Here is a 13,713-nt window from a genome sequence, read left to right as displayed (position 1 = left end):
TTTAAATTCAACAATCATTTATTCAACACCTGTGCCTGCCTGGTACTGTTGAAAACACAAAATCGGTTTATTAGTATGCATGTTTATGCTTAGTCCCTCAGTCATATCTGACTCTTTGCAACCCCATAGACTGTAGCCTGCCAGGCCCCTCTGTCCACGGGATTTCTCCAGGCAAGAATACTGGAGTGGGTTGCCATTTCCTCCTCCTGGGAATCTTCCTGATCCAGCGATTAAACCCACATCTCCTGCGCTCCTGGATTGGCAGGAAGATTCTTGACCAAGAAGCCACCTGGGAAGCCCCTTCATTAATCCACAATGAGCAAAAGTAAGTTTAAAGGTACAGTTAAAACATGATTCACCCTGACGACTAAGAATTCTTTCTCATAACTTTTGTAGGTAATGTGAATATACTTTGTAATGTTTTCCTCACTAGCAAAGAGTTACACTACTAGTTTGCCTGATATCATTTATTTACATGTCATGCTCATCAATACAATTTTTTTCTGAATATTACTATTACACATTGGTCCATTGAAAATCTTGCCCACCTCTAGAAACAGCTTTACTTAAGCTATGAATTAAAAAAAAATACGTATCTTTCCTGTTGATACTAGAAGGAAAATCATGTTTCACTTGGAACTTTATTCTGGTGTTTAGCAAACCATTTAGTTTGACTGAAAAATCCTTCCTGCTTGCTGCGAAGCCCCATATTTTTATCAAAGGGAAAACAAAAGCAGCCAGATATTCTGATTATACTTCCTATATTCTTGGTAATCTTAAATTCATTATTTGGAAAATTTTCATTAAGTGGAATTATTCATGTTTTTATGCTATCTCATTAATAGTGTCACTTGACTTCCAAGATGAGTATTACTAAGGCTGAATCTCATGATATGTTTGTCAGTTTCCAACAAAACTCTATTTGTTTTTCTGCATTTTTGAAGGCTTAGACAGCTGCATAAGAATTTCGACATCCAGAGACTTCCTTAGTTAACTTTATCTTTCTGAACAGATAATATTTAGTAAAAGAAATTTAAAGAGAGTCCTGATAAAATAGATGACTTCTTGGGAATGAGTTTAGAAAATGTTGAAAATAATCTTTTAAACCATAAAATATAGTCCCTTAGGAAAGACTTTTAGAAACAAGTCTTCTGAAACTCAGCTGGAGAAACATGCAGAAAAAAGAATTAGATTTGGGTAAACAGTACGTTTCTTCTCTTGATTCTGTGTTCAATCTCCTGCAAGAGCATTCATGGTCTAACTTCCAATAAATCATGTTTATTATAATTAGAGTTAATATAAAATGATTAGAGATTGTGAATATTAAATTATCAAAATTAGTATTTATATCTTTTAAAATAAATTTTCACTTCATTTGTTTTTTACCCCTCAATATTTTTCATGCTTATATAACTCATTGCTTTTATAACTGGACATTTAAGTTTCAGGTACAAAACCTGGGAATGTTTTCTTTTTAAAAAAATAAAACTCAAAAGTATTTTGACTGCATATCCATTTATTGATGTTTATTAAATTTATAACTGAAAACTTTGATTAAATCTGAACTGAAACTAGCGGTTTACCGTGCATTTTGTAGAGGACAGTATCGGTGCTTGTTAACTTGAAGATCAGCTGTATGTACCTTACATTTCAAGACTTGGAGATGTTCGGTCATTCAAATATTCATTAGGTATCCACTGCACGTCAAGCACTATTATAGGTGTTGCACTACTTTATACCTTTCAATGTTTTAACACTAGAATAGTTGGTACCTTTTATGCTTTGGGAAAAGTTTCTATGCTCTTTTATATTTGTCAGTCCTTTATAATTTGAATATTACCTTTCTCCCAAATACGGCTATTCTATTTTATAAAGGAGACAGACACCTATTTTTCCTTGAAATTATATAAATATTTTATTTGTTGAAGTCAATGATTAAAATCAACTGTGAGCCCTCCACCCCCCTCTCCTCCTCCAGACCTTTGGCTTTTGGACAACAGAGGTTAAGGTAATACTAACTCACGAAAGGTCTTAAGAAAAACAATTAAGCATGGAGAAAAACCTTCCATCAAAATGGGTTGAGTCGTATTCCAGTCCCCAGAGGTGAGAATGGGTTCACCTTTGCCCACATGAGAGCATCATTCAAGGAGATGGTGGATTTCCCATCTTCAAGGAAAAATACAGGACCCTGCACAGTGGGAGTCACAAGAAGAGAGGATGAGATTATAAATTTGCAACTTTAAGTTTTAAATTTAATTAAATTTAAAAATTAAAGTTTAAATTTAAAATTTAAAAATTAAAGTTTAAATTTAAAGTTTAAATGAATTTTAAACTTCCATACACAGAATCACTGTCATCAAAAAACCACTGGTGATATTTAGGCAATGCTGATAGGAAATTTAAAAATAAGAGAAACACTAGATTTTTTGAATTGCCACCAAATAGAGAAACATTTTTAAATGCTCTGGTGTCTTTCAAAATGGAATTTGGCTTTATCATCTGAATTCTTTTAATTACAATAGTACTGTCAACGACAATAGATATTGTTAATCTATTAATTACTACGAAGTTAACATTTATAAAGGCATACATGCCTAATAATAGACTTCACCCTTTTCATCATACAGCCTACATCAATACAGCTGGTTAAATTATTTAAACCAGAAACTCAACTTGCTCTCCAGATGAAAAATACACTGCTATATACATGTGTATATATAATATAGAGTCATGTCAATTATGTGATTTATAAGCATATCTATAATTTAGTTACATCAGCTATTTTGTATATCAAGTGTAGTTCTGAAGAACTAAATCCCCAAAATCTTTCAATCTGTATCTCCCGGCTCCTAGAAGAAAAAGCATGATTTCAGAAACACAAAAATGGGATAAAAACTTAATTTCTTCATGATGTTCTAAAGTTATCAGGCTTTGGACCCTGATTTCAAATGATTAGGGGCTTCCCTGGCAGCTCAGATGGTAAAGAATTTGCCTGCAATGAGGGAGACCTCAGTTCGACCCCTTGGTGGGGAAGATCTCCTGGAAAAGGGGAATGGCAACCCACGCCAGGGTTCTTTGCCTGGTGAATTCCATGGACAGATGAGCCTGGCGGGCTACAGTCCATGGGGTTGCAAAGAGTCAGACATGACCGAGCCACTAACACTTGAAGTGATAAGAGCGTGTTGTTAGCAAATTATTTTCAGATATTCAAAAATCCATGTATATGCAGCAGACAGCTTCCTATTCACAGGTACTTGAAATTTCAGTTTTAACCAGGACACATTAATTTTCTGCAGGAACAAAAATATCCCAGGTGAGGAGAACTCCCCCTGAATTAGTTATTTGTGCCTGAGTGTATGTCAGGTAATTAGTAGATCCTTTCTTAAGGTGGGTTTGGGTGCAGAGAGGTTAGACAACCTGTGGAGCAGACTTATTGTCTCAGAAGGAGAAAAAGCTCTGAAGAGGAGGAAGAAACAGGAAGTCTGTCAAGTACTAGAAGTGGTGGTACATGCAGGGCAGTTAGTGGCACTGAGGATACAGTCTAAAAGCTGCAAGATGGGTTTTGCTATTAATTATAAATGACTGAATTTACTGCTTTGGTTCTTAATCTCTGAACGTAAGTGGATAGTAAGCACATATCCTATTCTGTGGTTTGGAATATACTGGTGTGTTCTGAAGACTTAGTTTTCAGGGTCAAGTCAAGCTGCAGTTAAGATTTTTCATTGGTAGCAAGACATCTGACTAGTTATCCCCCCAAATACCTTTCTCCACTGATACAGCACATCGGTGTCAGAGATGTAATTAGCTATGTTGCATCAGAGATTTAAGAATCCACTTAGTGACACGTGATGATGCCTGGGGGATGGCATTCTTTTGGTCCCATCTGGTCTCCAGTAGCACTTCATGGGGATTCAGCTTTGTTTACTTCTTGGGGATACCTACAACTGCTCTTGGCTCTGAAATGATGAAAGCTTCTCTATTTTCTGGCGATAATGGCACCCTTGGGCCACATGGGCAGGCCTGGCATTGTTCAGCATCGTTACTTTGCGAATGAGGGGCCATTCCTTGGGAATTAGCCATCCCTCATGATAGAGCCCTGTAATTTTTAATCACTGAGAAGTTCACTAAGTCAATGTAAGAATATGCATAATATGTAGATTTATTATACATCTATCAGTTTTTAATTGCTTTGTGTTTATAAAATACCAGTGGAGACTATTAAGTTACATTTAATCTACTGAGAGAACAATTTGTAACTCTGTTGACTGTTGCTTTGTCTCCCTTATTTAATTTCCCTAAGGAAATTATCTCGATGTAGTTTAAAACATATGTTACTAAGTATACATGCCATTTGTTACTAAGTCTATCTGTTATATGAATTGCTTTTATGATAAAAAGTACAATGACTATGTCTCTGGATTTAAGGAGAGAGAAACCACTTTTATCAAATACAAAAGCTTATTAAGGGCAATATTTTCTCACTAGGCCTCAGGTTTCTTTATACTTTTATTCAGATTATTTTAAGTTCTCATTTCAAAAAGTAATGAAAAAACAAAAAGGATGGGCATGCATAATTTATGCTTGACATTAGGCTGTACCTGGATTTTCAATCCCGTAAGACAAGAGATGTGAATATCGGAATGACTGGGAAGATTCGACCCAGTCACATAATCTGGTCCAACAATTCCTCTGAGTGGCTCTTCCTTTAGTCTCTTCAGTAAAGCTGCATAAACCAGTCTTTGTGAATCAGAAGGGGGCGTATATGGAGAGTCTTCTGATGATCTGTATTTCCAACAGATATTCCATTTTTATTTTGGTAGAATCACAGGATTGTCAAGGTTTAGATTAAAAACAGTCCCCAATGATAATTTAGTCCTTTGTAAGTGATGGCAAATTAACTTTAGACTTAATTTACAGTAAAAGGAAGGACTGGAAAAAGGCAGGAGTGTTATAAATTATTACTGAGTGTGTGCTAAACAACCCAAGGTTCATTCTCCTGCCAAAATAATGAGACAACAATTTACAAGTCTGTCTACAATATTAAGCAATACATTCTGCATTCAATTTTTACATCAGATTTTATATTCACTCACGGGTTGACAATCTGGGTGCAAGCTCTCCACGCGTCCAGCTCCTCAGAAAGGTGTTCAATTTTTAAAGGCACTGACACTTTCCGCCGTTTTAACAGCTGACTGAAACACGCCAGAAAGAAATTAACATCTGACATCCATGATGAAGACAGCAAAAAGGCAAATGAATTCTAAACAATGGCAATTTTAGATATACACTGTTGTTCACATATCTATGTGTGTATGTAAAGACGTGTGTGTGCGCACGTGTGTGGGTCTGCGTGTGTAACTCTATGGTAAGTCAAACATAATCAGTAAATGCTGGATGACAGGATGAGCAATGCTGAGTAACACTCAGAAATTCCCTTATATCTTAATACTGTTGAAAGTTGCTTTCCATTTATGGTTATGCTGCTGGCATAGATTTTTCCTCGAGTGCCCTGACATCAGAGATTCTTCCGACAGCTCCAGGCGCAGGCCCACAGTAACAGAGCCCTCCACCTCGACGAGAGGGGTAAGTCGGGAAGGGGAGCGCTCTGTTTCTCTCAGAACCCTGTGCCCACAGGAAGGAAACTCAGAATAACTGCTTCACCACAGACTCTCAGCATCTTTAGGAGTCACCTGCTCTAGAGATGGTATTTTTGGGGACAAGGCACTGAGTTTTATTTCTGAGTATGACACGTTTTATGCACGAGGGTTGAGTTCAGCAAGCTGTCCTGAAAACACAGGAGTTTGGCAGGTAGGTCATATCTGAATATAAAATATGAAATAGGGAATACCTGCCACTGACCAACCTCTTTACTTTGCATTTTTCTACTGTGGAGGTGGGCAAGCTTGAAACACACAGTTTCTCATCTTTTAAAAGCAGATTACACAGTCCTGGCCAGTGGTCTGCAGGCACACACCATGAAGGAAGACTTCCTTCCAGAATCAGAAGCTCCTGCCCGCTGTGGTCTCCATCCAGTCACCCTCACCTCCCCTTCCCACTTCAAATGCAGGCAGAGGGCAAGAAGCTAGCTGGTAACTCTGGGTCACTCAGGCAGGAGGAAGGAAGCCAAGGATGTCAGAGTTGAAAGAAGGGAAGAATCCAGATCCTTGATGGAATCTGCCCAGATGGTAAATAATCTGCCTGCAATGGAGGAGGATCCAGCTTTGATCCCTGGGTCAGGAAGGTCCCCTGGAGAAGGGAATGGCAACCCACTCCAGTGTTCTTGCCTGGAGAATCCCATGCACAGAGGAGCCTGACGGGCTACAATCCATGGGGTTGCAAAGAGCTGGACATAACTGAGTGACTAATACTTCCCCTCCCTGTTAATTTGTATCACTTACTGCTGCTTTATGATGAAGCACATGCTTAGTTAATAAATGGACATGTGCAAAATTAATTTGTTGCCTCTACAATGCACTTTAGGTGCTAACCGTCTCAGGGAAAGGCACTCACTTCTCTAATGTCTTAATCAGAGAGAAACTGCTTTTACCTCGTGTACTCATACAGTGCTGGAACGATGCTGTGATACTGCCTTCTGATAGCCAGTAACGCGCCAACGTACCCACATAATATCAGCAACTCATTTCGAGCTCTAGAAGAGAATATATTTATTTTTAAAAAATTCTATAATCTGAGGTACAGAACATTGCTGTTATATAGTTATTGAACTTGTGTCTCATTAAAAATTTTCTAAATGTAAAGATGTTTCATTCATTCATCAGTTAACTCCTATTCAGACATGTACCGAATAATACAAATTGTATTTTAAAATAAAAGTCTTTAAATAATCCTGAACTCTTGCCGCCTTGTTTTCCTCTCTCCCCTGTCGGTCCCTGCGACTCCTGCCAAAGTGCCACAGGCTGCTGCACCGGTTTTCCCATGTGGCACTGCAACAAAAACAGCCTAAAGCCTTGCTAAGAAATATACGCGGTTCTCAGGACTTTAGCTACAGGGGTAATAATGTCCTTAAATGATACCTGAATTCAAGGACAGTGTCTATTTTTTTACTTTCTAGCACTTTCACTTCTTTGCCCAACCTAGGATGCTTTCTGTACATGGATTTTTAAGAGCTTTGACCACTACACAGACCACTGGGGACATGTGGTCCAAAATGACCCCAAAGTTCTGAAGCAGTTCTGTTTGAACCAGGTGTCTGTGTGTGTCTTTGTGTACAGACAGACACACACAGACACACACACACACACGGTATTAGGAAATGGGGCCAGTAAGACTTATCTTAGGTTTCAAAGTGACCACTCTATTTTTACTTAAGGATAAAACAAAATGTAATTTTTCTACATGTGCACCTATCTGTCCAAGAGATCTTATTTCTTCATCTGAACACAATACAGCCATTTGAAACATTGCATAAGTTTGGTTACATATTTTGCGGAAAAAGTACTCACTCAGTACATGTATGCAAGACCAGTTTTTCAGTACGAATATAACTCAACAGGTCAAGAACGGGGTAAATGGTGTCCAAAGTCCAATCTGAACTACTGATGTGTTCTGGCAAAATAAAACCAGAGTCTCTAAATAAAAGGATTAAAACTTGTTCATTCAAATTTTAACTTGTGTGATTGATTCTTTTCTGGTCAATGCTATCTACCTCTTTATTTTCTAGATCCCAGTCAGGTCCTGCTACCAAACCATTAGCAATCTCTTTCTTTTTTAAATTCAGGATGGCTAGAACTTTATTTTTAAGCCTTTTAAAAAAAATTAATACAAGTGAAAATACCAAATAAAAGAGTAGATTTTAAATTATACTACCAACTAAATACATACCTTTGATGAAGTCAATGCCAATAGGAAGGGCTTTTTCAGGTTCTTGACTTAGCAAGTAATACTTTATAGTTTCAAATATTTTGCCATCGGCATGGGCTGTCTCAGCTAACTGCATACATTCTTCTACTGTGGGTAGCTTGCACTAGAAAAGAATTGGTTTGATGACAATGCTACTAATATTTATAGGAATAAAAGCAATAGTAATAATATAAGTGCTAAATATTTTCAATATACCTGGTATGTTTCTCTAATTAAAGCTGCTGAAAATACATGTAAATGAAGTAATCTGTACTGGGAGCATACATTTATGTTAATATCTTTCAGATCTAAAAACAATAAATAAATATGATATTATCTAATGAGTCAATACTTTTAAACACACAATAAAAAAGGTGAAAGAAAACTGTCCTGATTGTGATTAACGGGATTAGTACCCACAAATGTCATTTAGCAGGAATGCTAAAATTAATTATTTTAGAACAAATATACTCACCAGTGTCAAAAATTACATTCAAGGTAGAAAACACAATAGGTAATGCTTATGTGTCCTCTACATGGTAACTGACTTTCACTTGACCTTGAGACACAGCAACTTTATTTTGAATAGGAAGGCAAAAAAAGGACAAGCTCTTTATAGCTTTCTTTTTTAGCTTTGACATTCTGAAATGCCATGAAGTGGAGATTTGAGCCTATGAAATTATATTACTGTAAAATGAAAAGCAACGTTTTTTTCAAATAATTTTTCTGTTAAAACTGAGAATCTACTCCTCCTTCATGGAAGTTCTGCTTCCAAATCATGGGTGGGGATTAATTTAGCTTTTATGTAAACTTCTGAAATGCTCACGATTTTTGAAGCACAGGTGTTAAGAGTGTGTTGATTTGCTCCTAAGCGAGGCTACATAGCTTACTGCCCCGTCTCACTAATCTCTGCAAACACTGTGATGCAGCTTCTGCTGCAGAAACATCTGTGTCGGACGGAAGGGGATGTGGTTCGTCCACAAGGTCAACTGTCTCCTTTGAGACCTGTCACTCTTATCCTTCTCTTTGTTTAATATCCCCTCAAGTTACTAAGATTGTGTATTTATTAATGCATTCATTCAATAGTTTCACATTTTTTCTGTTTAAAAAATATTGATTTGTCTGTGCCAGGTCTCAGCTGTGGCTGTGGGATCTAGTGCCCTGGCCAGGGATCAAGCCCGGTCCTCCTGTATTGGGAGCACGGAGTCTTGGCCACTGGCTCACCAGGGAAGTCCCAAATGGAATATTTTAGACCCCTCAACCTCTCAAAAAATGTACAAACTAAATTACAAGTGCTCGTGTGTGCGTGACATTTCATCTAACGTTCCCCATCTGTATTCCCTGAAAGCCAGTCATTTGCTGAGCAACTACTCTATGACAGAAACTGTGCCTGGTTAGACAGAAAAACCGTTTCTTCACTTTGATACGTGCTCTGAGAGTAGAGGGAGCTAAAGAATGGTCCCCACTGAAATTTCATTCTGACACAGAATATGGTAAGAGCAGGTGGGTCATTCCTGTGATTCTTGCCTACCTTAAAACTCTCAAAGCTGTATAACTTAATATTTAAACATGATTTTTAGAGGAGCTGCTTGGCGGCCTAGTGGATTCCAGGCGTTTACTACTGTGGCCCTGGGTTCAATCCCTGGTTGGGGAACTGAGATCCCCCAAGCTGTGCGTTGTGGCCACACACACACACACACACACACGGATTTTTAGTCTTGCAAAATTCTCCAACGAGTTATTAATGAAGTCTGATCCAAGAGTCCAATCATACCCTTTCGGAATGTATGATAAAAACAGCAGGTGAACACTGTTGTAAAACTATGTACATGGATGATTTTCAAAATGAAAATCCCATGGTGTGTACATGGTTTAATAATCTGCTTTTTATTTTACTGTTCTACAGCCATCCACCAATAAAAACAAAACTTCATCATTTTTAAACAGATTAACAGCACTGACACATAGAAATGTACCATAATTAACACAATCTCCTTATTGCTGAATATTTTGATCACTTTTGTATGTAATCTTGATAGATTCCTGTATTCTGTAACGGAGACTTTATAAAAAGCACTTTAGAATAAGCATGCAAATTTCATTATACTTTAGTAATTCAAGATCCTAGTTTTTAAAAGTCAGCATGCCTGTGTGCATGCTAAGTCGCTTCAGCTGTTTCCCACTCTCTACGACTCTATGGACCGTACTCCGCCAGGCTTCTCTGTCCATGGGATTCTCTGGGCGTGGGCACCTTATGACGCAAAGGGCTTGCGATGGGCAGTTACATGCGTTGATATTCTCACTTCAACATTAAACAATTATGGCAAGTTCCTTACCTGCTCTGAGTTCACTTTCTTTATAAATTGGGAACAGTATGCCCTGCTTTTCAGGGTTTTGTGAGACTTGAGTCAATAGCCAACAGATGTGAAAATTTAGAACAGCCCCCAAAATACAGTAGAAATTCAATCAATGTTTTTGTTAGTTATAATTTTTGTTGTCTTTATAAGAGGATCATGATAGGATCATGTTTGTTTCTCTGCAAGAATTTCTATTTGACCAAACCTAAAACTAATGAAATCACAGCACGACATTCCAAATGGGAACGATGTGTACACGGAAGCCTGGTGGGCTGCCGTCTCTGGGGTCGCACAGAGTCGGACACGACTGAAGCGACTCAGCAGCGGCAGCAGCATACCTTCTGGTGGAGATCGCTTATCTCTTCAGTGCACCCGGGGCAGAAAGCACAGAGCTTTACTAACTGTAGTTCACTGTCAGGAGTCATGAGGAGAAGGTCAGCTGCCAAATCCCTATTCACATGACAAAAGGGGAAATGTCACGGAGGAAAAAACTGAGACACGTTTTAGAACTCTTTCAAAGGAAGGAGAATCTCCCGTGCCTTTCTATTTACATAAAGAGTACTGATTCCCTACTTAATTATGAAATTCCTGTCAATGTAGATTACAGAAACCAAAGGGCATGCAGGAAACTAGGCAATACCTGTATCCGACGGATGGAAAGCTAAAAAGAAAATACATTTGAATGTCATGAATCTGTGATGAAAGCCAAGAAAAGGCGAACTTTAACCAATAAGTGTAAAAGCAAAAAAAGAAGTGTTCTTGGTTTATAAAAGCATATTCTCTTAAGATAATGCAGCTATCTTAATTACTGTGTTTCAAATTTGTGGAGCTCTACTAATAGCCACGAGGATTATACACTTCACCTGGAGATAAGCCTGCTCCATGTATTTCAGCGTATGTACTTGATCCTGGTTTCTGGTACACATACCTATGGCTGCATAAAGGAAGGGCTCTTGAAGGGAGTTAAGAAGAAACAAGTTTGCTTTCTATTAAAAGCATCCTCTATGGCTCAGCAGTAAAGACTGCCCGCAACGCAGGAGCCACAAGAGACGTGGGTTCAGTCCCTGGGTCGGGAAGATCCCCTGGAGGAGGGCATGGCAGCCCACTCCAGTATTCTTGTCTGGAGAATCCCATGGACAGAGGAACCTGGTGGGCTACAGGCCATGGGGTTGCAAAGAGTCAGACACGGCTGAACTAAGCATGCACACAACACAGGATGTATACTCAGTTCAAAGATCTTTAATCCTCTTCAGAATTTAATATCTACTTATCGTTCGCTCCTTTTTCAGGTTTTAGAAAGAAGTAATCACATTTTATTTGAATGAGATGCTGACTTCTAGCATACAGTCAGTCACCTTTGTGGGTAAGTTGTCTGAGTCGGACCTCACACTTCCGGTTGGGTTTGAGGCAGTAGGGAACTGGGTCCCCTGGAGGCAGGTCAGTGTTAAAATACATTCACATCTGACGCTGACGGTGGGGCACCACTCAGTTCTTCGGGGGGAGGGAGCTCTTACATCACTGTGAGATAAGGGTCAATTTTAGAGTAACTCTAAGATTATCGATTCACTCTGAAGCCCTCAGACCCAACAGGAAAGGAGACTGGGAGGCTCTGTTCTCTTTCTGACTTAGCTGTAGTTAGTTGAATGTCTGTGTTCCCCCAAAAGCCCTAAGTTGACGTCTAACCCTCAATGTGATGGTATTAGGAGGTAGAGTCTTTGGGAGGGTGCAGTGCAGAGCCCCGAGGAAAGGGGTCAGTGCCCTGATAAAGGAGGCCACAGGGAGCTTCCTAACCTTTTTCTCCCTGTGAGCACAGCAAAAACAGCTAGTAAGAACCAGGAAGCTTGCTCTTATCAGACACCAAATCTGCCAGTTTATCTTGAACTTCTCTCTCTCCAGAACCGTGAATAATACATTTCTCTTGTTTATAGGCCACCCAGTCTGTGGTATTTTACACTAAGATAGTAGCTAAGAGTACAAACTATAAAGCCAATTTATGTAACTTTTAGTTTTGGCCATAAAATTTACTGAGACCAATGAGTCTCGGTAAAATTATGCTACTGTTGAGCATCCAGTGAATTGCATATGCAGGGACAGCAGTGTCCTTAGCTGTGGTCGTCACCATCATCATCCTCTGTACTGTTCAGCAGTGGCGTCTGCATCATCTGCTGTTCAGACTGGGGGTGTGCGTGCAGGCAGTGCGGAGAAGTGAAGTCCTGACGAGCAAGCTTATTTAAAATTTCTCAAGGTTCTACGTATTTTGAGGAAAGAGAAGACAGCAGTCTAAAATCATCTTTATTCAACAAGCCCCTGTGGAGGGACAGGACCGTCTCTGTCATCCACGGTGAAGCACGGTCCACCCTAGGGAGCAGGCTCTGAGACACAAGGAAGAACAGCTCTGAGCTCCAGCCTCCCCGGGTCTTTCCCAGCTCTAACTCTGAAGAGCAGAGCTCCCCAACCTCCGGGATCTAACGCCTGGTGATCTGAGGTGGAGCTGATGTAACAATAATAGAAATAAAGTGCATCACGAATGTAGTATGCTTCAATCATCCCCAAACCATCTCCCCACTTCCGGTGTGTGGAAAAATTATCTTCCACGAAACTGGTCCCTGGTGCCAAAAGTCTGGAGACTGTTATCTTAAAGCATCACCCAAATTGGTTCCAAGTGTACAGTCATACCATCTTTGTTATTACTCTCCACCAGAAAAGAGACTTTATTTTCTAAACCTCTAACCAATACACAAGTCCAGCCAGAATGAGTGTAGATATGCAGAATTTACAGCGCGGGAATGTGCGGTCCTGATAATCTTAGAAAGTGCATGCTCTATTGTTTCGTGATGCTTTGTGTGCTTGAAATATCACAAATTAGAACTGGTTTACTTCAGAATAAGTGACAGTAGGTTTCATTATATGCTCACAGTAGTTCTTACTATTAATTCACGTTCATAGCACCATTTCCTTCACAATCTTATCTTTTATTTCCACTTGGGTCTCCTGCATTGTAGGCAGATGTTTTACCATCTGAGCCACCAGGGAAGTCTTTTATTTACAAAGGAGACATTTAAAAATGCGATATTATTAAATATCACATTTTAAAATATTGCATTTTTAAAATATCACATGCAACTTTTAAAAAAATGCATTTTATGAAACTATTCTTTAACTTCAGAAATGCTCACCATGTACATACATATATATATATATATATATAATGGAATATTACTGAGACATAAAAAGGAGTGAAATCAGTTCATTTGTGATGATGTGGTGGGATCTAGTCTGTCATACACAGTGAAGTAAGTTAGAAAGGGAAAAACAAACGTCACATATTTTAACACATATATATGGAATGTAGAAAAGTGATACAGATGAACCAAAGACAGAGAGGAAGGACCTGGGGACACAGCAGGGGAAGGAAAGCGTGGGACTCACTGGAAGAGCAGCACTGAGGCATACACCCACCACGCACGAGCAGACAGCGAGTGGGAGGCCGCTCCAT

The 13,713-nt window shown here is 39.0% G+C and overlaps 1 protein-coding gene across 12 annotated transcripts in view; it reads right to left on the bottom strand.

Annotated features, from left to right (window-relative positions):
- Nucleotides 1-1,889: 1,889 nt before the first annotated feature.
- The window catches only part of WDR17 (WD repeat domain 17), a 64,818-nt gene continuing 52,994 nt past the window's right edge, over nt 1,890-13,713 (bottom strand). For 6 of the 12 annotated variants that reach the window (XM_042241228.2, XM_042241232.2, XM_042241231.2 and 3 more), the window contains 8 exons: nt 10,858-10,878; nt 10,556-10,667; nt 7,843-7,984; nt 7,464-7,566; nt 6,548-6,649; nt 5,094-5,192; nt 4,599-4,782; nt 1,890-2,188 (listed from right to left, as the gene is read on the bottom strand). In XM_042241228.2, the coding sequence (XP_042097162.1) occupies nt 2,069-2,188; nt 4,599-4,782; nt 5,094-5,192; nt 6,548-6,649; nt 7,464-7,566; nt 7,843-7,984; nt 10,556-10,667; nt 10,858-10,878 (883 nt within the window). In that variant the 3' untranslated portion in view covers nt 1,890-2,068. Of the gene's footprint in view, nt 2,189-4,598; nt 4,783-5,093; nt 5,193-6,547; nt 6,650-7,463; nt 7,567-7,842; nt 7,985-8,076; nt 8,169-10,555; nt 10,668-10,857; nt 10,879-13,713 lie in introns of those variants that run through there. The other 6 variants (XM_042241229.2, XM_042241233.2, XM_060406956.1 and 3 more) reach the window with 2 other exon arrangements.

The sequence above is a fragment of the Ovis aries genome, chromosome 26 (assembly GCF_016772045.2).
Source record: "Ovis aries strain OAR_USU_Benz2616 breed Rambouillet chromosome 26, ARS-UI_Ramb_v3.0, whole genome shotgun sequence".
Taxonomy (NCBI): Eukaryota; Metazoa; Chordata; class Mammalia; order Artiodactyla; family Bovidae; genus Ovis; species Ovis aries.
The sequence above is the reverse complement of the archived record's forward strand: the minus strand, read 5'-3'. Positions and strand labels throughout refer to the sequence as shown.